The sequence below is a fragment of the Scyliorhinus torazame genome, chromosome 4 (assembly GCF_047496885.1).
Source record: "Scyliorhinus torazame isolate Kashiwa2021f chromosome 4, sScyTor2.1, whole genome shotgun sequence".
Lineage (NCBI taxonomy): Eukaryota > Metazoa > Chordata > Chondrichthyes > Carcharhiniformes > Scyliorhinidae > Scyliorhinus > Scyliorhinus torazame.
This window is the reverse complement of record NC_092710.1, coordinates 154453086-154479335: the sequence shown is the minus strand read 5'-3', so window position 1 is coordinate 154479335 and position 26250 is coordinate 154453086. Positions and strand designations below refer to the sequence as shown.

Here is a 26250-nt window from a genome sequence, read left to right as displayed (position 1 = left end):
GGTAGGTAAGTCACCTGGTCCAGGTGGCTTGCATTCCAGGCTGCTGAAGGAAGTGGAATGGAGATAGCAGAAGGGGTTGCTATGGTTTTCCAATCTTTCCTACACTTGGGGGAGGTGCCAGAGGATTGGAGAGTTGCAAATGTGACACCATTATTCAAGAAAGAATGTAAGATCAGTTCTAGCAACTGCAGCATAGTTTAATATCAATAGTGTTTAAGGCTTTATAAACAATTATCAGGGAAAAGATCAGCAGCCCTTTGGAGAGGTTTGAGTTAATTAAGGATAGACAGTGAGGCTTTGAAAAAGTAGATCAAGCTTGACTAATACAATTGAAGAATTTTGATGAAGTAACAGAGCAGGTTCATGAAGGAAATGCAGTTGATGTTGTCCTTATGGATTTAAAAATGTTTGCCAAAATACCACATAAAAAGCCGGTTAACACATATAAGGGTCCTTCCAGATTATTCCATATTTTGTTTTGCCCTTCTTATTTTTGATCCATGGATGATTACTGAACATGTATCTTTAAGGCAAGCAGCATAATTCGGAAATTACAGGAGAGAACACTCTGCTCGTTTAATCAGGAGTTCCAGACTTGTGGAGAGAGAGAGATGGGGTGGGGCTCAATTTGATTGAGCGGCTGGTGGTCAGCGAATTGGCTCAACGGGCCGTACTCAGCCTGGTAACATGTGGTGATTGGATCCTATCCCAGTGAGAATAATTTTCAGAGTCTCAAGGAGTTTCAGTTTGAATCAGGAAGCACAGAGACAAGGGGCGCGATTCTCTGATCACGGGACAGAGTGTCCGCGCCGTTGTGAACGCCTTCGCGTTTCACGACGGCGCAAAACAGGCTTGGGCACTAGCGATTCTGGCCACCACGCCGCTCCAGCCTCACTTCCTGGCGTGCACTGGGGGCGGCGCCAACCTGCGCATGTGCAGTGGCAACGCGCCAATACATGCATGCGCGGTGGCTTTACGGAACGCGCCGGCCTCGACGCAACATGGTGCAGGGGTTCTGGGGCCAGGCGCGCAACAAAGTAGGCCCGGGGGTGGGGAGAGGGGCCGGCCCACCAATCGGTGGGCCCCGATCACGAGCCAGACCCCATCGGAGGCCCCCCTCGGGGACGGAGCCCCCCCCTCCCCCACCACAGGCTGCCCCCGACCCTTCGCGCAGAGTTCCCACCGGCAGCGACCAGGTGTGGACAGCGCCAACGGGACTCTGCTTTTTCCGCGCGGCCGCTCGGCCCATCCGGGTCAGAGAATCGGCGGCCCGGCCTCGTACAGCTGCCCGCGACCGGCACCGCGCCAAACGCGCCGGCGCAAATGGCGTTGATTCTCTGCACCTCGGAGATTCATACGCCGGCATCGGGGCGGCGTGGCGCAGTTGCGGCGATTCTCCAGCCCGACGTGGGGCTGGGAGAATCACTCCCAAGGTCCTGCTACTCTCTATCCTCTTTGTTTTCACCAGAAGAGCTGTGAGTGCTGTATTTCTGAAACTGCAGAGAACCTGACTGAAAGAATCTACACAAAAACCATTGCTGGTTGCAAACCAAGACCTGGGGCGGGATTCTCCGAACCCCCGCGGGGTCGGAGAATCGCCAGGGACGCGGCGTGAATCCCGTCCCCGCCGGCTGCCGAATTCTCCGCTGCCGGGAATCGTGCCGCGCCAGTCAGCGGCGGCTAGCAGCGCCCCCCCCCGGTGATTCTCTGGCCCGCGATGGGCCGAGTGGCTGCCCATTTCCGGCCAGTCCCGCCGGCGTAAATTACAACAGGTACTTACCGCCGGGACCTGGCTGTGCGGGGGGATCTGGCTCTGGGGGGTGCCCCCATGGTGGCCTGGTCTGTGATCGGAGCCCACCGATCCGCGGGCAAGCCTGTGCCGTGGGGGCACTCTATTCCTCCGCGTCGGCCGCTATAACAGTCCGCAATGGGCGAAGCGGAAATGAACCCCACCTGCGCATGCGCTGGGATGACGCCAGCATACGCTGGCACTCCCGTGCATGCGCTAACTCGCGCCGGCCGGCAGAAGCCTTTTGGCACCTGTTGGCGTGGCGCCATGCCAGTTCCGCGCCAGCCGGTGTGGCACAAACCACTCCGGCGCCGGCCTAGCCCCTGAAGGTGTGGAGGATTCCGTACCTTTGGGGCGGCCTGATGCCGGAGTGGTTCACGCCACTCTTTCGCGCCGGAGTTGCCCGCCCCACCAATTCCCACAGACTCCCACCCCTGGACTTGCTTTCTCTCTCCAGAGTGGCTGTGACTGCTGTATTTCTGAAGTTGCAGAGAACCTGAATGAATGAATCTACAGGAAGACCATTACAGGCTGCAAACAAAGTCATCCTGGTATCTCTCTCCAGAAAAGCTACGTGTTGTATTTCTGAAACTACAGAGATCTGAACGAATCTACAATAAACACTTTGAACTGACAGCAAAGAAGAGTAAAGTGCTAAAAACCACCATCTGAAACAAAAACTCTTTTTCCTTTTCCTGATGAGTTTTTACCCCTTTCTTCTCCTCAGTGTTTGTCTGGTGTGTATGTGTGCACGTGTATGTGCTGCATATTTCATTATAGTTCTTATTATAAATACACAGTAATTGTGTTTACATTTACAAACCTGGTGACTGTAATTATTGGATAGTTAAGGGCCAATGGCTTTGGGTATTTTTCGAAGAATTATTGGTTAATTCACTGTTTTTTAAAATAAATCTAGAGTACACAATTATTTTTTCCAATTAAGGGGCAATTTAGCATGGCCAATCCACCTAACCTGCACACCTTTTGGGTTGTGAGGGCGAGATCCACGCAGACACAGTGAAATTCACTTGTGTTATGACTTTGGGTCAAGTGGGGCTGGAATTGACCGCACACTAGCCCAGGGTGTTGTAACGCACAGTTCCAAAGAAAAGTAATACTGGACTCGAAACATGGAGAAATTCTCTGCCTCGCGCCACCAGTTGTGGAGTTCCACATGAGGCAGCATTGTGAGGGAAAACAGGATCGGTGTCCTTTCCAATGCTCCTACCTCTCAGCTGGCATCATAATCGAGAGTCACACCTCACGCCAGAGGGAGCCATTGAGACCCATTTGCATCCACTTAATTATCTGGGAACCATATTCTCTGGGCCCACCTGATTTTCCAGAACCACATGGGTGAGAATCATTACAGACCCTGACAAACGTGGCCCTGACATGGTGGACCTTGCGGTGGACCAAGGGGGAGTTGCCTCCAAAGTCAATCTGAGGACCACCTTCCTCCCCCCCCACCAAATATACAAAACCTGTCCACCCAACCACCACTAGATGTCCACCACTGTCTCCCGCCAGAGACCCCCCCTAAATAAAGAACCCCCCCCACACACACCCCAGAACAGAGACTCCTGTTAGGAAGCCTCCCAGAAGAGAGACGTCTGTCACAATGCCCCCCAGAAAAGAGCGACCCCCGTCAGGAAGCCCTGCTGAAGGGAAATGCCTGTCAGAAAGTCCCTCAAAGAGAGACCCCTGTCAGGAAGCACCCCAGATGAGAGATGCCAGTCAGATAGCCCCCAAAGAGAGACCCCTATCAGGAAGCACCCCAAAGAGAGACCCCCGTCAGAAAGCCCCCCAAAGAGAGACCCCTGTCAGGAAGCCCCCCCAGATGAGAGACGCCAGTCAGGAAGTCCCCCAAAGAGAGACCCCTATCAGGAAACACCCCAAAGAGAGACCCCCGTCAGAAAGCCCCCCAAAGAGAGACCCCTGTCAGGAAGCCCCCCCCAGATGAGAGACGCCAGTCAGGAAGCCCCCCAAAGAGAGACCCCTGTCAGGAAGCACCCCAGATGAGAGACGCCAGTCAGATAGCCCCCAAAGAGAGACTCCTATCAGGAAGCACCCCAAAGAGAGACCCCCGTCAGAAAGCCCCCCAAAGAGAGACCCCTGTCAGGAAGCCCCCCCCCCAGATGAGAGACGCCAGTCAGGAAGCCCCCCAATGAGAGACCCCCGTCAGAAAGCCCCCCAAAGAGAGACCCCTGTCAGGAAGCCCCCCCAGATGAGAGACGCCAGTCAGGAAGTCCCCCAAAGAGACACCTGTGTCTGGAAAGTAGAGAGCAGTCCAGACAGAGACACTGAAACAAATTGCTACTTTATCACACACTTGGGCAATACACCTGCTTGCTTCGACACAGGAAGCACCACATGTCAATCCCTGGAATGGGAAAACCATTCAGCTGTGTTTAAACCCATCAGGTCTAGCTGACCACTTCAAAATCATTCAGCCATAAAGTAGGAGAAGGGGGTGGGGCTGAATTGCGAAGCGGTGGCGGATGAAGGGAGGCCAGCAGCGAGACCTCGCTATTGGGCCACCCACTCAAAATGGCAGCCCAATAGTGGGATTCCCTTAAGAATCTCTCGCAATCCTCGTCCTGCATAAATCTGTATGGTTACGGATTGGGAATAAGGTGAAATTAGGTTCCGGCGGGAGAACTTAGGGCGGGATTCTCCGCTTGCCGATGGCAAAATCGTATTCGGCGATCGGGCGGAGAATCCCTTTTGACGAAAACAGGCGCCGCCCTCTCCAAAATGGCATCATCGCTGAGTACTCCGCACGCTGATGGGACGGCCTCAGGACATCACCTGAAGGCCCTCCCCTGATGCTCCGCCCCCAATGGTCCGCCCCTGATGGGCCGACTTCCCGATGGGCCGACTTCCCGATGGTGTGGGTCACTTGTGCTCTGAGTTTTCATCAACCTGGAGTGGCAGCTGCGGACTGTGACCAGCGCCGCCACAGTCGGGGGGAGGGGGGGGAGCCATTCCGCTGGCTGGGGGGCCCAGAGGGTTACAGGGGGGCACTATCTGGCTGGCCACATCCGTGTGCAGCCGGCGCCATGTTGTACGGCATGGCCGTCGCAGGTCATCGCCGTCCGCATGCGCGGCCAAGGACCCGGCAATTCTCCGGCCGTTTCTGTCAGGAACGCTGGGGGTTTTACGTGTTGCGGCTGCTAGCCCCCCCACCGTGCGGAGCATCGGTGCGGGGTTGTGCCGACTTTTTCATTGTAAAACTGGACGCTTCCTCCGGACATAGCCTCAAATTTGGAGAATCCAGCCCAGAGTCTCCCAAGCGGAGAATTAACTCTCTTTCTTTCTCCACAGTTGCTGCCAGACTTTAGAATTTTTTCCAGCATTTTCTGTTTTTATACCCAAATATTGGCTCAGCTCCAATTGGTCAGGCAGTGGTTCAGATGAAGAGTACGGGGAAGTGTGTGGGGTGAACAACAGAATGACTTGGAGATCGGAAGGGTAATTAAAGGGAGTCAGAGTGAGATCAAAGTGGGGGGGTTGAGGGAGCCCAAATGCATGGAGTGAGTCATAGTGGCTCACTAAGTGGGCTGTGAGCCAGGAGGGTTGGATTAACATTCGTTCCTCCTGGCCCACAAGCAGAACTGAGAAGGCATTTGTTCCACGTAGCAAGTCTCGTCTCCCCCAAGCTGCTCAGTTTCCTGTAGCCAAAGTATTTTTTTACCCGAATCAGATTTCTCAGCTCTTGCAAACAAGGTTTGTGCAAGAAACAACTGGCAGCAATGTTTTACCTGGACAAAGGCTGCTGAAGAAAGCTCCTAGTGCCCCGACTTTTCCAGTGACAAGCTCATAGTTGATTTCTTTCAAGTGCTCTTTGGGACTGAGCATTCTTTCTGCCAGAAATCCGGCTTGACGTTTTCCTACCGAGAACAGAAATAAGAGCAGTAAATTGATAGCTGGGCTTTGGTCAATATAAATTTGATGGCCAGGACAGCTTTATCAATCAATTTCAAAACATATTTTTCCACACTGGATTGGGACTAAATGACAAAGTAGGACTTTTAGTCATCACAAAGGATGACTGGAAACAAATCGATTCAGGGAGAAATGAAACGAAAGCATAATCTTGGATCACTGTAGTTTATTAGCATGAAAACATTGGTAAATTAATTTAAAACAGGGTGAATACAATTTCAAAAATATTTACCATCACACTAAGGTTTCTTCATCAAGGATTCTAAATTTTAGTCAAATTCCTTTAACTCGACAGATTTATTTGTGCATTTTGTGTAGTACCGATTTAGCATTTCTGCTCAGTGAACAGTCCTTGGCATGTCATAATGTATGACTTGTAAATTAAGACACCTCAAGTTGTAATAGTGAAACAGTTGGTTCAGGCTGAATTAAAAATGTCCGATTCCCCATCCCCTCCTCCAGCTACTGAACGTCACGCAACCATTTAACAGCCAAATGGTCATTAGTAGACTGCATTCAGGATGGATGCCTCTGAGGAGTAGGAAGTCCACCTCAGAGAACTGCAGGCCAATCAGAGGGTGGGAGCTCTCCAGCACTTCTGGACAGAGGCACGAGGCGTTGGATTGGGGTTCGGGTAACTGTTTGGCAGGCCTCACCAAGTGCCAAGCTCGGAGGCCCCTCAAAAGGTTGGGGGGGTTCTGGGATTTGAGAGGTTGAGGGGAGAGAGGGCACGAACCCTGCAGCTGATATAATTAGAGGCAGGTTGCCCGTTGGATTTAATAAGTCCTCTTCTTTGAAAGCCGCCAGAGCGGGAGTGTAAAACCCAGCATGTACAACGTACAGAAAGTTTAATCAGTGATGGCAATAGTGCAGTGCTATGACTAACAATGTTATCAGCCACCTGAAGAGATAGATGTCCATTTCCCACACTGACTAACAAACAGCACCATAGCACTCTACTGACAGTAGTGGGCTGCATCGCAATCACTCCCGGACACCTGTCAAGCAATTTGCTGCATTCAGAACTGAAGGGGCAATAATGAGAAAGTGAATGTGTAAGATTGGGGCTGGGCAGAGCAGGAGGTCAAGGCTGAGAATGGGATTCTGGGCAGAGTTTGCGGCTGTGGGGAGCGCTCTGCTTCTTGGAGCCAGAAGTGGTGCCATGAGTTTCCTACCTCTGTGAATAATGAGAAAGTCGCCTCTCTTTCTCTTGCTGATGAGGTGAAAGTGAATACAATGAAGAAATGTGCTGGATCTTTCCCAGTTTTCCAGAGTATTATTAACACAGTTTGGGCTCACAGTCTTGTTTTGTAAGATTTACTGTCCTGTACTATAATGTGTATATTTCAGTGAAGCAAATTACATAAATACACTTTGTTACGCAATAAACCGTGATAGCTTTTATAGGATAGTAAACACAACCCAGTTTGCATTCCATTGCTAGTCTCTTTCCAAATCTGACACAATTGTTAAAATGGATACAAAAATCAAAAGGTTAAGCAAATAAATTACTCAGCAAAATTATTCATTAAAAAGTTTTCTTCTGTAATTAACTATTAATATTTACATTCCCAACACCATTTATTCCAATGAGATTTTCTTAACAACTAGTGCACTACAGCGACTCAGTAAGTTTACTTTGACAGAAACTCTCAAGCTACCTTGAAGCAATATGGTATGAAGCAGCATTATTATGGGAACATCATGGACAATGCCTCCAAATGATTGGAACATATAGTACTGTTCCTTCACCACTGCTGTAAAAGGACTGCAAGTGGCCAAAGAAGACCTACTCCAGAGACTTGAGCATGTAAACTAAGGTGGCATCTCAGTATTGTACTGAAGGAGTGATGTTGTCAATGGCGCATTTTTTTCGATGAGGGGTCCGACCAAGGGTGGAATTGAATAAGTAGCGTGCTATATATATTTAATAAGAACACAGCAAATGAGGAAATGGGTGCCACTTCCGCTTACATATTGGGAGGCACAGCACATGCAATCACAATGCAAATTATAAATGTGTGCAGTGACTACACATCCTATGTGCAATCACATGGCAGAGAAATGCTCTCAGTAGCCTGCCTCCTCATCAGCTTCTGATGTTGAGGTCACAACAAGGTATAGTGGTTATATAAGAAAAAATAACATTGAGGGCAGGATGATGGTGCGAGTGCTGAGACACTGCTACGGTATGCACATGTATATAGTTATCACATTATATTTTGTTCATTTGACCATCATGTGCATTTGTTGGACTGTCCTCCTTTGAAGGCCATATTACATATTGCTTCAGTTTAGCAATCGTCGCTGAATGAAGTGGACTGAGGGGCAACAAACCCCAAGAATCTGTGTTGGCAACAAGGTGGCAGTGTGTTAAAGGTCAGTCTCTATTGGATTATAATGTGTGTGGCTGAATTTGTATTCTCAAAGCAATGCAACATGGCTGCATATGCAGCATCTGTTGGCATCCTCATAACTGACCTGCCAGCCAGATTGGCTGAGATAACTAATGGGTGTGAGAAGTAATGCGCTCTTTGTGCAATCATGGCCTTGACAATGTGGGCAAGGAGCAGTGCGATGGTTTGTGATAGCTTAATTGTATCAGGTATCAGTGCAAAGCTGTTATCCTCAGGGGGATGTCTATCAGTTTTCATCTCAAGTGAGGGTAGTCTACCCGCTTGCTGGAGATTAGGTGCTGCGAGGAACCTTTTATCGTGCAGGAGGTCAGGTTGTTGTGGAAGGCGATCACCTTGGAATGGGAGGAGTTCAGGGTGTGGCCCATGGGTAGGACAGACCACTCTCCTTGGTCTTCAAGGGGTCAGAGGATGTGTTTAGTGAGTTAGCTCCAGATGAAGGTTGGCAGAGTGGGCACACAATCAAAGCAGGCAAAGATTTGGAAACCAGGAAATGATGGTCAGGTTGGTGGTCAAAATGATTGAAGAAGCTATCGCTGATAGTGCTGGCTCTTCTCTGTATAGCCCTGGTATCTAGTAGAGCTGCCACGAGATCTCTGTCCTCATCCTCGTTTACCTTCCTGTCATCCAATCTGAGGAGGTTAGCAGCTCCTCCATTGGCAGTTATTCTCCTCTTTGCATTGCCAAGTTGTGCAAGGCATGGAAGATGGTGACAATCCTGGATACACCCCGTGCTGTGCATTGTAAAGCTGCACTTGACTGATCAAGGCATCAGAAGACACAATAGCGCCTATACTTCCTCAGGAAATTAAGGAAATTCGGCATGTCCACATTGACTCTTACCAATTTTTGCAAATGCACCATAGAAAGCATCCTATCTGGTTGCATCATAGGCTGGTATGGCAACTGCTTGGCCCAAGACCGTAAGGAACTACAGAGAGTCGTGAACACAGCCCAGTTCATCACGCGAACCTGCCTCCCATCCATTGACTCTGTATACACCTCCCGCTGCCTTGGGAAAGCGGGCAACATAATCAAAGATCCTGCTACCCAGGTTATTCTCTCTTCCAACCTCTTCCGTCGGGCAGGAGATACAAAAGTCTGAGAAAACGCACTAACAGATTCAAAAACACTTTCTTCCTCACTGAATGACCCTCTTATTGCAAAGGGCAGAAGTGATCTCTCCATGCATCTTCTCTACTGAGTAGTACTACACTCCTGATGCATCACCCAATGTCTATATCCATGTATTTACATTGTCTATTTATAGAATGTCTTATATTTTTTAGTGTATGGCTCGATCTATCAGTGGTTAGCACTGGGACTACGGCGCTGAGGACCCGGGTTTGAATCCCGGCCCTGGGTCGCTGTCCGTTTGGAGTTTGCACATTCTCCCCGTGTCTGCGTGGGTTTCACCCCACAACCGAAAAAGATGTGCAGGTTAGGTGGATTGGACATGTATAATTGCTCCATAATTGGGAAAAAAAAATAATTGGGTAATCTAAATGTTTTCTTTCTTAATTTTTTTAAAATGTATGGAACGATCTGTCTGGAGGACATTCATTTTAATAGTCTGAACCCAGCCCGCCAAGGGTAGGGGAGGTTGTCCTATTTCTGCAAGTCATTTTTGACACCATTAACCCGACTAGTATAGTTTAGTTCATGAAGCGAGGCCCAATCGTGGGCCACCCGGATGCTCAGGTAACAAAAGTTAGATCTGGCACGGCAAAAACATAACATCCCCAGATAGGTCCCCCTCCCCAGGAGGCTAACTGGAAAACATTCGCTCTTATCAAATTCAACTTATACCCAGAGAAGAAGCCAAAACTCCCAAGCAGCTTTATTATCTCAACCATAGTGAATACTGGGTCCATCATATAAAGAATGAGGTCATCAGGGCAGCACGGTGGCGCAGTGGTTAACACAGGTGCCTCACGGCGCCGAGGTCCCAGGTTCGATCCCGGCTCTGGGTCACTGTCCATTGGAGTTTGCACATTCTCCCCGTGTCTGCGTGGGTTTCGCCGCCACAACCCAAAGATGAGCAGATTAGGTGCATTGGCCATGCTAAATTGCCCCTTAATTGGAAAAAATGAATTGGGTATTCTAAATTTTTTTTTAAAAAAAGAAGCAAGTCATCTGTGTGCAAGAGCAGCCCATGCTCCACCTCTCCCGACTTATCCCCCTCCACCTAGCTCTCAGCGGTTCTATTGCCAAAGCAAACATGAGCAGAGACAATGGACATCTCTGCCTCATGACCCTATTCAACTGAAGTAGCCAGAATTCAAAGTATTTGTGCGAACACTAGCAGTGGGAGCCCTATATAATAAACAAATCTAGGATATAAACTTTTTTCCAAATCCAAATCTCCCAAGAATCTCAAAGAGATATTCTTACTCCACTCTGTCAAACGCCTTTTCAGCATCTAAGGAAACTAGACCTCCTGTTCAGACACCAAGGATGGGTCGAGAACAACATTTAACACATTGGCCGACAATTGCCAACTTTTGACGAAACCTGTCTCGTCTTCTGAGATCACCTCTGGGAGGCAGGGCTCGAACGGCAGTGCCAGCACTTTAGAAAGTAACTTAACATCCTCATTTAAAAGAGGAATAGGTTGGTATGACCCACATTCTGTTGAGTCTTTCTTAAGGATCAAGGAAATAGAGGCCTGCGCAAGTGTAATGGGCAATGAATGCCAGGACAAGGAGTCGTAAAGCACATCTAAAATTAGAGGTACCAATTGTCCCGCAAAATTCTTATAAAGTTCAATGGGGAAGTCATCAGGGTCAGGAACCTTGCCCGTCTGCATCAGCCCAATGCATTTCATAATTTCTCTGGGCTCAACAAGGATTCCAACTCTTCCCGCCTCTCCCCCTCCACAGTTGGAATGGATAATCCATCCAAAAAATCAGTCATGAGCGAACTTTCCATCTGGGGCTCCAATCTATAGAGATCCCAATGGAATGTTTCAAAAGCCTCAGTGGTCTAAGGCAAGGTGGAAACCAAGCTGTCACTCGAGTCACATACTTGCACAATCTCGCAGGAAGTCACATGCCGTCTCAGCTGGTGAGCTAAAAGGCGACTGGCTTTCTCCCCATCGTCATAGAATACGGCCCTCAAACATCGCAGCTGGCCCACTACCTTATCTGTTGATAATAATTCAAGTTGTGTCTGCAGCTTTTTCCTACTTGCCAACAAAGCCAGGGTTGGGGCAAGTCAGCACTGATGGACCACATCATGATTGGAAGTCACCAGCCTCTGCCACTCCGCCCTCGCTGTCTTTACCGTGTGCACTTTGTAGAAAATTATCTCCGCCTTGATAATCCCCCTTGTTGCTGCAATTGTACAGTGCCTTGGTGAGGCCACACTTGGAATATTATGTGCAGTTTTGGTCTCCTTCTCTGAGGAAGGATGTTCTTGCTCTCGAGGGAGTGCAGCGAAGGTTTACCAGATTGATTCCAGGGATGGCGGGACTGTCACATGAGGAGAGCTGACTAAGTTGGGATTGTGCTCCCTGGAGTTCAGAAGAATGAGGGGGGATCTCATAGAGACTTCTAAAATTCTAACAGGACTAGACAGGGTAGATGCAGGGAAGCTGTTACCAATGATAGGTGTGTCCAGAACCAAAACTCCACCGATAATATCATGCCTACCAGTGGGGTCAGCCAAGATCTCAGTGGCAGAAAACTGAACCCTTTGATTAATTAATATTGCCACACCCCAAGCCCTACCGTCAAAGCCCGAATGAAAAGTTTGTCCCACCCACCCTTCCGCAACTTTATCTGGTCTCCTACCCGCAAGCGAGTCTCTTGCAGAGACACAACATCTACCTTTAAACTCTTAAAATGAGCAAATACTCTCAATCTTTTCACTGGGCCACTCAACCCCTGACATTCCAGGTGACCAAACGAATTGGGGGCCTCCCCCCCCCCTCGATCCGAGTCAGCCATTCTCACCAAGAGTGATTATCCAATAGTTACATGGAAAGGACAGAAATAGGCTCAATCAAGATGGCCGTCAAACCCACTAACAAGATTAAATAAAGAAAAATATGCAGACACCATCAGCTAACTACCCCACCCCTCCACCCGCCCCCCCCCCTTTTCCTCAGACACTACTGCACTGAGATACACATACAGAAAACAGCAAGGCAAACATGAACGCAAACCTACTTCCAATAAATTTATGCAGAACAAAACACGAAGAGCTATTATGATGAGCTATTCTAATAAGCTGCAAGCAACACCTCAAAACCGCTCTCATAAGCTAACTCTTCAGCTGGTAGGGCGGCTCTCGCCCAGAGTGAACAAAAATGATTACAGAAAAAACCCCCACAAAGTATAAAAAACCCTTAAAACATAGTACTCCAACAGGAAGCTATATATTTTCACAACAGTCAGAACAAAAATCCACACAAAACTAAACTCGAGGCCCAAGCCCAACTTGTAAAACATTAAACCCCAACAATAACAAAAAAAATTGCAAACATGAACAAGGAACCCCAACAATTCCACATATCAAAATTCCCACCCCCCATATCCAAAGACCTCAATCACCCCTCACCCAGCCCATGCTGCTTTACAAAGGAATCTGCTTCCCCTGGTGCATCGAAAAAAAGTATTTCCCTAAAAAGCCACTCTTAGCCGCGCAGGGTACACCACCCCAAACCGGACTCTGCTTTTGTACAGGGTGGCTTGGCTTTGTTGAACACAGCCAGCTTCTTCGCCAGCTCCACTCCCACATCCTGGTAAAACCTGGTGGCATGGCCATCCCATTTGTAGTCGCGTGCTCCCTCGCCCATCTCAGGGCCCACTCTTTTTCTTTGAAGTTGTGCAACTTCACAATTGCTGCTCGCCGTGGTTGGTTGGGACGAGGCTACTGATGAAGTGTCCGGTGGGCCCGAACCAATTTGGGAGGGGACGTGACTCCACCTTCCCTCACCATCTTCCCAAACATCTCCCCAAAGGCTTCCGGGTGCGGCGATGACCAGCTGAGTCGCACGTTTCGGCAGCTCCCTGTGAAACGGACTTTTGGGCTCTTGATAAGAGCCCCAACGGCAATTTTAACGGCTGAAAACACCGTGCGGTAAACCAGAAGGGTGTTCCCCCTGGACACGGATGGAAAAAGGAGAGGAAAGTGGCCGGATTGCAGCGGATCCTTTGGAACAACGGCAAGGAAGGCAAGCAGAAACCAAGATGGCGTCGGAAGGTGGCAGTTTCATATGGGGCCCTGAACAACAAGAGTTTTTGAAACGCTGCGTGGAGGAGATAAAAAAGGAAATGAAGAAAGAGTTGTTGGGCCCGATATTACAGGCGATTGAAGGGCTGAAAGAGGAACAAAAGACCCAGGAGCAGGAGCTTCGGGTCGTGAAGGCGAAAGCAGCAGAGAATGAAAACGATATACAGGGCCTGGTGGTGAAGTCGGAGATACAGGAGGCACACCAGAAACGATCTGTGGAGAGGTTGGAGGCACTGGAAAATAACGCAAGGAGGAACAACTTGAGGATTCTTGGCCTTCCTGAAGGTGTGGAGGGGGCGGACGTCGGGGCATATGTGAGCACGATGCTGCACTCGTTAATGGGAGTGGAGGCCCCGACGGGTCCGTTGGAGGTGGAGGGAGCATACCGAGTTATGGTGCGAGGATCGAGAGCAGGAGAAGCTCCCAGGGCCATAGTGGTGAGATTTCTCCGTTTTAAGGATAGAGAAATGGTCCTTAGATGGGCGAAGAAAACTCGGTGTAGTAAATGGGAGAACGCGGTGATCCGCGTCTATCAAGATTGGAGTGCGGAGGTGGCGAGAAGGAGGGCGAGCTTTAATCGGGCCAAAGCGGTACTTCACAAAAAAAAGATAAAGTTTGGAATGCTGCAACCGGCAAGACTGTGGGTCACATATCAAGGGAGGCACCACTACTTTGAGACGGCGGATGAAGCGTGGACTTTTATTGTAGAAGAAAAATTGGAATGATTGGACTACGAAAAAGAACGTTTGGACAAAGTGGTGGGACGAGTGGGGGGGTGGGCGAAGAGGGATTGTATGATTAATCCTGCGGTATGGTAACTTTTCTTTCTCCCACAGGTGGTGATGGGGGGAGGTGGGGAGGGAGAGGAGATGGGGCGTTGGCCATGGGAGGCGGGGCCGAGTGAGAGGCGCGGGCTTGGTTCCCGCGCTATGATAATTATGGCGGGAATAGAGAAGCAGGAAGGAGGGGGCGCCGCACGGGGCGAGCCGTGATCACGGGGGGAAGCCGAGGTCAGCCAGAGTTTGCTGACTTCTGGGAGCAACATGGGGGGAGTAATTACGCTAGCGGGGGGTCTAGCGGGGGGGGGGGGGAGGGGGGAATTACTGGGTTGCTGCTGCTGGGGAAAGGGGGGAGTGGGTACGGGAAAGGATGGGCGGGGGGGCACCGTCTGGGAGAAATACAGCTGCGTGGGAACTGGGCGAGAAGCTGGAAAAAGATGATGGCTAACCGGCAAGGGGGGGGGGGGGGTGGGAAGCCCCCCAACTCGGCTGATCACGTGGAACGTGAGGGGGCTTAACGGGCCGATAAAGAGGGCACGAGTACTCGCACACCTTAAGAAACTTAAAGCAGATGTGGTCATGTTACAGGAAACGCACCTGAAACTGATAGATCAGGTTAGGTTGCGCAAAGGATGGGTAGGGCAGGTGTTCTATTCGGGGCTGGATGCGAAAAACAGGGGGGTGGCTATATTAGTGGGGAAGCGGGTAATGTTCGAGGCAAAGACTATAGTGGCGGATAACGGGGGCAGATACGTGATGGTGAGTGGCAAATTACAGGGAGAGATGGTGGTGTTGGTAAACGTGTATGCCCCGAATTGGGACGATGCCAATTTTATGAGGCGAATGCTAGGACGCATCCCAGACCTAGAGACCGGAAAGCTGATAATGGGGGGAGACTTTAACACGGTGTTGGAACCAAGGCTGGATAGGTCGAAGTCCAGGACTGGTAGGAGGCCGGCAGCAGCCAAGGTGCTTAAGGATTTTATGGAGCACATGGGAGGGGTGGACCCGTGGAGATTCAGTAGACCTAGGAGTAAGGAGTTCTCGTTTTTCTCCTATGTCCATAAAGTCTATTCACGCATAGACTTTTTTGTGTTGGGTAGGGCATTGATCCCGAGGGTGAGGGGAACGGAATATACGGCTATAGCCATTTCGGATCATGCCCCACACTGGGTAGACTTGGAGATAGGGGAGGAAACAAGAGGGCGTCCACCCTGGAGAATGGACATGGGACTAATGGCGGATGAGGGGGTGTGCTTAAGGGTGAGGGGATGCATTGAAAAGTACTTGGAACTCAATGACAATGGGGAGGTTCAGGTGGGAGTGGTCTGGGAGGCGTTGAAGGCGGTGGTTAGGGGGGAGCTGATATCAATAAGGACACATAAAGGGAAGCAGGAGAGTAAGGAACGGGAGCGGTTGTTGCAAGAACTTTTGAGGGTGGACAGACAGAATGCGGAAGCACCGGAGGAGGGACTGTATAGGGAAAGGCAAAGGCTGCATGTGGAATTTGACTTGCTGACCACAGGCACTGCAGAGGCACAATGGAGGAAGGCGCAGGGTGTACAGTATGAATATGGAGAGAAGGCGAGCAGATTGCTGGCACACCAATTGAGGAAAAGGGGAGCAGCGAGGGAAATAGGGGGGGTGAGAGACGAAGATGGAGAGACGGAGCGGGGAGCGGAGAGAGTGAATGAAGTGTTTAAGACATTTTATAAAAAATTGTATGAAGCTCAACCCCCGGATGGGAGGGAGAGAATGATGGAGTTTTTGGATCGGCTGGAAATTCCCAAGGTGGAAGAGCAGGAAAGGATGGGATTGGGAGCACAGATCACGGTAGAAGAAGTGGTGAAAGGAATTAGGAACATGCAGACGGGAAAGGCTCCGGGACCGGACGGATTCCCAGTTGAATTTTACAGAAAATATTTGGACTTGCTCGCCCCGCTACTGACGAGGACCTTTAACGAGGCAAAGGAAAGGGGACAACTGCCCCCGACTATGTCAGAAGCAACGATATCGCTTCTTTTAAAGAAGGAAAAGGATCCGCTACAATGCGGGTCCTACAGACCAATCTCCCTCCTCAATGTAGATGCCAAGGTCTTGGCCAAGGTAATGGCAATGAGAATAGAGGAATGGGTCCCGGGGGTGGTTCATGAGGACCAAACTGGGTTTGTGAAGGGGAGACAGCTGAACACGAACATACGGAGGTTGTTAGGGGTAATGATGATGGCCCCACCAGAGGGTGAAACGGAGATAGTAGTGGCGATGGATGCCGAGAAAGCATTTGTTAGAGTGGAGTGGGATTATCTGTGGGAGGTGTTGAGGAGATTTGGGTTCGGAGAGGGGTATGTTAGATGGGTGCAGCTGTTGTATAGGGCCCCAGTGGCGAGTGTGGTCACGAATGGACGGGGATCGGCATATTTTCGGCTCCATAGAGGGACAAGGCAGGGATGTCCTCTGTCCCCATTACTGTTTGCACTGGCGATTGAGCCCCTGGCGATAGCGCTGAGAGGTTCCAAGGGATGGAGGGGAATACTTAGGGGAGGAGAAGAACACCGGGTATCTTTATATGCGGATGATCTGCTGCTATATGTGGCGGATCCAGCGGAGGGGATGCCAGAAATAATGCGGATACTTGGGGAGTTTGGGGATTTTTCAGGGTATAAATTGAACATGGGGAAGAGTGAGCTGTTTGTGGTGCATCCAGGGGAGCAGAGTAGGGAAATAGAAGACCTACCGTTGAGGAAGGTAACAAGAGACTTTCGTTACCTGGGGATCCAGATAGCTAAGAATTGGGGCACATTGCACAGGCTAAATTTGACGCGGTTGGTGGAACAGATGGAGGAAGATTTCAAGAGATGGGATATGGTAGCATTGTCAATGGCAGGGAGGGTGCAGGCGGTTAAGATGGTGGTCCTCCCGAGATTCCTCTTTGTGTTTCAGTGTCTCCCGGTGGTGATCACGAAGGCTTTTTTCAAAAGGATAGAAAAGAGTATCATGGGTTTTGTTTGGGCCGGGAAGACTCCGAGAGTGAGGAAGGGATTCTTACAGCGTAGTAGGGATAGGGGGGGGCTGGCACTACCGAGCCTAAGTGAGTATTATTGGGCCGCTAATATTTCAATGGTGAGTAAGTGGATGGGAGAGGAGGAAGGAGCGGCGTGGAAGAGATTAGAGAGGGCGTCCTGTAGGGGGACCAGCCTGCAGGCTATGGTGACAGCCCCATTGCCGTTCTCACCAAGGAACTATACCACGAGTCCGGTGGTGGTAGCTACACTGAAGATTTGGGGACAGTGGAGACGACATAGGGGAAAGACCGGAGCACTGGGGGGGTCCCCGATAAGAAACAACCATAGGTTTGCCCCGGGGGGAATGGATGGGGGATATGGAATGTGGCAAAGAGCAGGTATAACGCAATTGAAAGATCTATTTGTGGATGGGAAGTTTGCGAGTCTGGGAGCGCTGACCGAGAAATATGGGTTGCCCCAAGGGAATGCATTCAGGTACATGCAATTGAGGGCTTTTGCGAGGCAACAGGTGAGGGAATTCCCGCAGCTCCCGACACAAGAGGTGCAGGACAGAGTCATCTCAAAGAAATAGGTGGGGGACGGTAAGGTGTCGGATATATATAGGGAAATGAGAGACGAAGGGGAGACTATGATGGACGAACTAAAAGGGAAATGGGAAGAAGAGCTAGGGGAGGAGATTGAGGAGGGGATGTGGGCAGATGCCCTAAACAGGGTAAACTCGTCGTCCTCGTGCGCCAGGCTAAGCCTGATTCAGTTCAAGGTATTACACAGGGCACATATGACTGGAACACGGCTCAGTAAATTTTTTGGGGTGGAGGATAGGTGTGCGAGGTGCTCGAGAAGCCCAGCGAATCATACCCATATGTTTTGGTCATGCCCGGCACTACAGGGGTTTTGGATGGGGGTGACAAAGGTGCTTTCGAAAGTAGTAGGAGTCCGGGTCGAACCAAGCTGGGGGTTGGCTATATTTGGGGTTGCACAAGAGCCGGGAGTGCAGGAGGCGAAAGAGGCCGATGTTTTGGCCTTTGCGTCCCTAGTAGCCCGGCGCAGAATATTGCTAATGTGGAAAGAAGCAAAGCCCCCGGGGGTGGAGACCTGGATAAATGATATGGCGGGGTTCATAAAGTTGGAGCGGATTAAGTTCGTCCTAAGGGGGTCGGCTCAAGGGTTTACTAGGCGGTGGCAACCGTTCGTCGAATATCTTGCGGAAAGATAGATAGGGGAGAACAAAGAAGGCAGCAGCAGCGGCCCAGGACTTGGGGGGGGGGGGGGGGGGGGGGGGGGAGGGATGGGGGGGGGGGTGGCCTGAGACAAGGCAGTTGCCAATTAGGGCTAGCTTTTATTTTATTTATTTATTTATTTATTTTTTGTTATTTAATATTTATTTATTTGTTGTTGTTTTTGTTTAAATTTAAAAAGGTCATTATTATCTGTATTGTTACAATGTTGTGTAAAAGATGCACAATGTACTGTGTTGGTTGACCAAAAATTTTCAATAAAATATTATTTAAAAAAAAAAAATCTCCCCAAAATACTCTGTTGGAATTGGGCCTTCCATCCCCTCTGGCAGCCCCACAATACAGATATTTTGCCTCCTGGAACAATTCTCCAAATAATTCAGTTTGGCTTTCAGCACTTTATTTGCATCAGCCATCAGAGACATCTCCACTACCAGAAAGGCAATCTGGTCACTATGCCTCGAAAGGGCCATGCCATGTCTTTACCGTCTCATTGGACCTCTCCAATGCCAAACTGATGGGAACCAAGGCCTCTTCCATTGATTTGCGGAGGTCCCCCAATACCACTCGCCAGTGTTTCTCAAATTCTTCTGACAAGGTGCTCGTAAGCATATTTTTTTTTAAAAATTTTAATTCTCCTCCATTTTCACATTTTCTCCCACATTTACATCCATCAACAATAAACAATAATCAGCAAGATATGTCAATCCCCATAATAACAACAACGATCCCATCTACCCACCAACCCCCAAACCTCAACCCGAATGTTTACATAAACAAATGACAAAAAGGAATCAGGGATTACCCGTAGTCACCCTTAATCTTACACAGCTGCCACCCCTCCCACCCACCCACCCCAGGTCTCCAGCTCCTCCCGTCCACTGCCTCTTGTAAAACTCCTCCCCCTACCCTCGGTTCCTTCCCCCCCCCAACTTTCCACCCCGGCTAGACCACTCGGACCCTGTTCTGCCAGGCTCCGATGGCTGCAGCCCCTCCCCCCACCTCACTCCCATTCACTGGCCGGCTTAAACCGGGAGGCCCCCGCCCGGGTCCCTTTCCCACTTGCCCAGCCCCAGGAAAGCCCAAAGATCCCCTTTTAGGACACAAACCCCGCATATCCACCTACACACCAAAGAACTCTCATTTCGAGTGAAAGTCCCGTCCCTTCCCTTGTCCAAATATATACCACATTGGCTCCTTTAGCCTCTACACCCACGCGCAGTGATACAAAAAAGAAGAAAATACAGTCATGAGGTTACATCGGCACATGGCCATTTCCCAATTTGTCAGTTCTGCCACAGTCCTTCTGCTTTCGCAAACTCCTCCGCTGCTTCCGCCGTTCCAAAATAAAAGTCCCTGAGCTTGTAAGTCACCCTCAGCTTCGCTGGATATACAATGCCGCACCGCACCTTGCTAATGTACAGTGCCCTCTTCACCCGGTTGAAGGCAGCCCGCCTCCTTGCCAGCTCCACCGTAAAGTCCTGGTATACACGTATACCAGCTCCAGCCCACTGCACCACCCGCTTCTGCTTGGCCCAGCTCAGGACCTTCTCCTTCACCCTGTACCTACGGAAGCACAGAGTCACTACTCTTGGCGGCTCACTCGCCTTTGGTACAGGCCTCCACGACCGATGAGCCCGATCCAGTTCATATCGGGAGGGGTCCTCCCCCTCCCCCAATAGTTTTGCCAGCATCGCGGCAAAACGCTCAGTCGGCTTCGGTCCTTCAACTCCTTCGGGCAGCCCCACAATCCTCAAGTTCTGTCGCCTGGATCTGTTTTCCAGGCCTTCCATTTTTCCTCGCAGATCCTTGTTAATATCCATCACCTTCCGCATCTCTTTCCCCATCGAGGCAAGTTGATCACCGTGCTGCAATAATGTCTCCTCCACTTCCTTCAGCGCCTCCCCTTGCTCTCGCACCTCCGCCACTGTGCTCACCACCTCCGTCCTCACCGGGGAAACCGCCTCCTCCACCAGCACACTCAAGACCTCCCTCATCTCCTTCCTCACCGTCTCCATGCATTTCGCAATCTGCGCCAACTGCTTTTCAAATTCCGCAGCCATCACCTTGGTTATTTCTTCAGCCGTAAGCAGTACGGCCTTCCCTGGTGCTCCAGCCTCCATTTCTCCTGGTGACCCCGCGGTGACCTTTCCACTCCCCGACGGACCTCCAGCTGTTTTTTATTTTTTTTCAGCCATTTCTTTGCTCACCCTCGACATTTTTCTTTGGGTTTTTTTCCCTCCTGTGTCTTCACAGTGCCTCCTCCGTGCCTTCTCCCTGCTTCTGCCGCCTCCGTGGACCCTGGGAACGGGCTTAAAGCCCCGAAATTGCCGTTCCCGAGCAGGGGCTCTCCATTGTGCGGCCGCCTCCCGCCCGCCGTCACCGGAAGCCGCTCGTAAGCATATTGACTGTTAGTGGAGTGGCTGGAGTCCCAGAGGCTGCCTCCATCATTTTTTCCACTGAAGAGGCCTCCAACTCATTGATGAACCTTTACCTTCAGCCTCTTTTCTCTGGGTTTCCAGGCATTTCACCTATGTCGGTTCCTTATCCCATTAAAAATGTGCGTTTTTAAAAGAAAGTACCCCTGAAACAAAGCAAAATAGAATAAAAGTGCAGTACCCTAGCGAGAACCACCTCATGCACATCTTCCTCCTACACAACGCCACCAGGAGTCAAGACAGCTTTCTCACCCAGGACCCAACCCTGTACTTGGGCAGAGACCTCAAATAGCTCAAACAGCTGGGAGTTCCTTAAGAGGCCTCATGAAAGCGCCCAAGGAAACAAACACAGGCCTGCACAATTCTGTTCCAGTGGTCATAAAAACTTGAATGCTAATGGAGTGTAATCCCATCCAATTAAATTCAGCTGGCTGTTCCCCGGGAGACCAGAAGCTTAATGAGTGGCTATGTATATGTAATTGTTAACAGACTACCTGTGGGAACCTCGTGATGACTCCAAATCTAACAGATTTCTTCTCAGCATCTGCTGAGAACCCGATTAAATTGTTGGTCCTTCTGAACAGGGAATTTGTCACCTCCTACATGTACCCATGTTGCAGTCTGGCCATCACGGAACTCTGAAAGCAGCCCCTGGCAGAAAGGTTTATGTCCTCAGTACTCGAGGGCATTTCAAATGGCATTCCCTCCAAAGCCACGGGGCTAGAGATTGTTGTAGGAGTATGCACAAGGCAGGAGCTACCACCCGAGAAAGCTTTAGCTGCGTCTGACATTGTTTCTTGGGCGATACGGTAACACAGTGGTTAGCACTGTTGCTTCACAGCACCAGGGACCCAGGCTCGATTCCTGGCTGAGGTCACTGTCTGTGTGGATTCTGCACTTTCTCCCCGTCACTGCGTGGGTTTCCTCCCTGTGCTCCGGTTTCCTCCCACAAGTCCCGAAAGTGTTTGTTAGGTGAATTGGACATTCGGAATTCTCCCTCAGTGAACCCGAACAGGTGCCGGAGTGTGGCGACTAGAGGATTGTACAGTAACTTCATTGTAGTTTAATGTAAGCATACTTGTGACACTGATATAGGTCATTATCAAACATCTGGAGGTAGTTGATGCATATTCTGAACAGGCACTGACACGCCAATGCTCTTCAGTGAAGGTGGCCCTGTTTGGGTTCCTCCTGACCTCCCACTTCCTTGACTGATGATAGCTGAGTCCTTGTGCCCTATGTTTCTGTGCCCCCCCCCTCTGTTGGATCCTCTCCTCCATTGCCCAGGGTTGAAGAAAATTTGGGTCTAAGAGACCCATTGCAGATCCCCTAAATGAGCTTTGTGAAGAAGGCAGGCAGAGATATGAACAACACTGTTCACAGAGCTTGCATTCCTCCAGCGGCTGTAGTTGACGGATGGAAAATTATGACCCACCTTGAACTCCACCCCCCACATCGCAAAGTCACCTCCTCCCACAACAACTGATCTCCTACACAATAAAAGGTCCCTTGTTGAACCTGATCTTCAGCAAGATAACAGTTTGTTAGCAGCCATGTCACCTTGCAACTGGAGCCCATCCACACCCACACTCTTTTTGTCTCCCTCGAGGTTTCTCCCATCTCCCTTGACACTTCCAACATTGCCCTGCAACTTCCCTCATTCATCCTGGCACATTCAAGCATCCATCCCCAATCTTCAATCTCACAACCTTCCCTCAGAAACCACTGACCTGCTTCCCCAGCAGCTGGACCTGCCCGGTTTCAAACACAAGGGCCGGGATTCTCCCCTACCCGACGGGGCGGGGGGTCCCGGCGGGATGGAGTGGGGGGAACCACTCCGGCGTCGGGCCGCCCCAAAGGTGCGGAGAAATCCGGACCTTTAGGGACCAAGCCCTCACCTTGAGGGGCTAGGCCCGCGCCGGAGTGGTTTCCGTTCCATCGACTGGCGTGGAAGGCCTTTGGCGCCACGCCAGCCGGGGCCGAAAGGACTTCACCGGATGGCGGAAGTCCGCGCATGTGCGGGAGCGTCCACGCATGCGCAAGGGGGGGGGTCTCTTACACGTCGGCCATCGCAGAGGCTGTGGCCAAGGCGGAGGGAAAAGAGTGCCCCCACGGCACAGGCCCGCCCACGGATCAGTGGGCCCGGATCGTGGGCCAGGCCACCGTGGGGGCACCCCTGGGGCCAGATCGCCCCGCGCCCCCCAGGACCCTGGAGCCCGCCCGCGCCGCCAGTCCCGCTGGGAAGGTAGGTGGTTTGATTCACGCCGGCGGGACTGGCATGACAGCAGCGGGACCGGCGCCATTCCCACCCCCGCCGAATGTCCGGTGCCGGAGAATTCGGCGGCCGGCGGGGGCGGGATTCACGCCAGCCCCCGGCGATTCTCCGATCCGGCGAGGGGTCGGAGAATCCCGCCCAAGGTCTCTTCTCTGACTACTGATGTGCCAAGTGTGTTGATGTGCCAAGTATGGTGCAACTGCCTTCCTTGGCCACACAGGACAAGACCACGACCATAAGGGACCCTGCCCTACAAGAACATCAGAAGTAGGTGGAGTAGGCCAGTCAACCGATCAAGCCTGCTCCACCATTCAATAAGATCATGCCTGATCTGATTGTAGCCTAATCTCTACTCTCCTGTCTATCCCCATAACTCTCGACTCCCTTGTCGAAAAAGAATTGTCTGTTGAAGGTAAGAAATAATCTACGATCACTATCTGCAAGATGAAATTATCACAGTTGTCAGGCTATCTTGCAATCATAGAACAGAGAACATACAGTACAGAAGGAGGCCATTTGGCCCATCGAGTCTGCACCGACCCACTTAAGCCCTCACTTCCACGCTATCTCCGAAACCCAATATCCCCCCCCAACCTTTTTGGTCACTAAGGGCAATTTATCATGGCCAATCCACCTAACCTGCACGTCTTTGGACCAGAGGAAACGGAGCACAGTGACCCAGCGGGGAATTGAAACTTGGACCCTGGCGCTGTGAAGCCACAGTGCTATCCATTTGTGCTACTGTGCTGCCTAATCAACAAGCTTAGAAGCACATATTGATTGTATAAAATATTTTTGTTTCATAAATGCCATGGATTGTTCTTCCGCTCTTCAAATGGGAACATGGCAGGTGCCAATGATCTCCTGTGAATTTGAGAACTCGGTCATCTGGTAGAAATGCTTCTCTTCAGACATCTTCTCCCCTCTTGCCAGCCCAACTACTGCACCGTTTGAGAACCCAAGCAGCCACCAGCCCCCTCCTCAAGTTCTTTCCACTATCTTGCCCCAGTAACAACCCCTGTACTGCTGACTTCAACAATGACTCAGTTCCAAAAATTGAACAACCCCGCCTGGTGGACATCATTTTTTAGCTTTTGGGAAACGGAAGACATAAGGGGCGTCATTCTCCGACCCCCCGCCGGGTCGGAGAATGGCCGTTGGCCGCCGTGAATCTCGCCCCCGCCGACGTCTCCGGTACCGGAGATTGGGCGGGGGCGGGAATCGGGCCGCGCCGGTTGGCGGGACCCCCCCACTCAATTCTCCGGCCCGGATGGGCCGAAGTCCCGTCCAGAAATTGCCTGTCCCGCCGGCGTAAATCAAAGCTGGTATTTACCGGCGGGACCAGGCGGCGTGGGCGGGCTCCGGGGACCTGGGGGGGCGCGGGGCGATCTGACCCCGGGGGGTGCCCCCATGGTGGCCTGGCCCGCGATCGGGGCCCACCGATCCGCGGGCGGGCCTGTGCCGTGGGGGCACTCTTTCCCTTCCGCCTCCGCCACGGTCTCCACCATGGCGGAGGAGGAAGTGACTCTCCCCACTGCGCATGCGCGGGAAACAGTCGGCGGCCGCGGACGCTCCCGCGCATGCGCCGCATTTCCGCGCCAGCTTGCGGGGCAACAAACGCCATTTCCGCCAGCTGGCGGGGCAACAAACGCCATTTCCGCCAGCTGGCGGGGCGGAAATCCCTCCGGCGCCAGCCTAGCCCCTCAATGTTGGGGCTCGGCCCCCAAAGATGCGGAGCATTCCGCACCTTTGGGCCGCGCGATGCCCGTCTGATTGGCGCTGTTTTTGGCGCCAGTCGGCGGACATCACGCCGATGGGGGAGAATTTCACCCCTGCTTCCCATGTGTGTCATTGACGTAATCTTGAAGGTAGGACTGAATTTGGTGTACTTCCCAATTCATGATTTGCAAATATGTTCCTGCCACCTGACAGCGTGTTGGCCTCTGATGTTTTTTATATTTATTAAAGTTTTTTAACACAATTTTTCTCCCTTACAAACAATAACCGCCCCCCACCCCCCGTAACAAAAAAAAATGAGAAATCGCGCAGAGCAAGATATATACATGGCAAAATGATATATTTACACAGCTTTGTACACTGGCCCTCACCCGTACGTGCCAGTTTCCCCAACCCTTCATGTTATCTCTTGCTCATCCACCCTCCCAGGCAGTCCCCACTTTCTCCCCCCCTGCCCCCTCCCTCCCAGGACGTCCCCTCCACCACCCCCCCGCCCCCCCCAAGGTTGCTGCTGCTGACCGACCTTCCTCTAACGCTCCGCGAGATGGTCTCGAACGGTTGCCACCGCCTGTAGAACCCCTGCGCAGACCCTCTCAAGGCAAACTTAATCCTCTCCAACTTTATGAACCCAGCCATATCATTTATCCAGGCCTCCAGGCTGGGGGGCTTCGCCTCCTTCCACATTAGCAAGATCCTTCGCCGGGCTACTAGGGACGCAAAGGCCAGAATGCCGGCCTCTTTCGCCTCCTGCACTCCCGGTTCGTCCACTACTCCAAATATTGCTAGCCCCCAGCTTGGATTGACCTGGACTTTCACCACCTGAGATATTGCTCCCGCCACTCCTCTCCAGAACCCCTCCAGTGCCGGGCATGACCAAAACATATGGACATGGTTCGCCGGGCTCCCTGAGCACCTTCCACAGCTGTCCTCTACCCCAAAGAACCTACTCAACCGCGCACCCATCAAGTGCGCTCTGTGGACCACCTTAAATTGTATCAGTCTGAGCCTGGCGCACGAGGAGGAGGAATTAACCCTACCTAGGGCATCAGCCCACAGACCTTCCTCGATCTCCTCCCCCAGCTCCTCCTCCCATTTACCCTTCAACTCTTCTACCAGCGCTTCCCCCGCTTCTTTCAACTCCTGGTGTATTTCCGACACCTTGCCCTCCCCGACCCATACACCCGAGATCACCCTATCTTGAACTTCTTGTGCCGGGAGCAACGGGGATTCCCTCACCTGTTGTCTCACAAAAGCCCTCACCTGCATAGATCTAAAGGCATTTCCCGGGGGTAACTCGAACTTCTCCTCCAGTGCCCCGAGGCTCGCAAACGTCCCGTCGATGAACAGGTCCCCCATTCTTCCAATCCC

At 51.2% G+C, this 26250-nt stretch overlaps 1 protein-coding gene across 7 annotated transcripts in view; it reads right to left on the bottom strand.

Annotated features, from left to right (window-relative positions):
• The window catches only part of greb1 (growth regulating estrogen receptor binding 1), a 563483-nt gene that overhangs the window by 222374 nt on the left and 314859 nt on the right, over positions 1 to 26250 (bottom strand). For all 7 annotated transcript variants that reach the window (XM_072498796.1, XM_072498792.1, XM_072498791.1 and 4 more), the window contains one exon: positions 5557 to 5685. In XM_072498796.1, coding sequence (XP_072354897.1) covers positions 5557 to 5685 — 129 coding nt within the window. The remainder of the gene's footprint in view (positions 1 to 5556; positions 5686 to 26250) is intronic.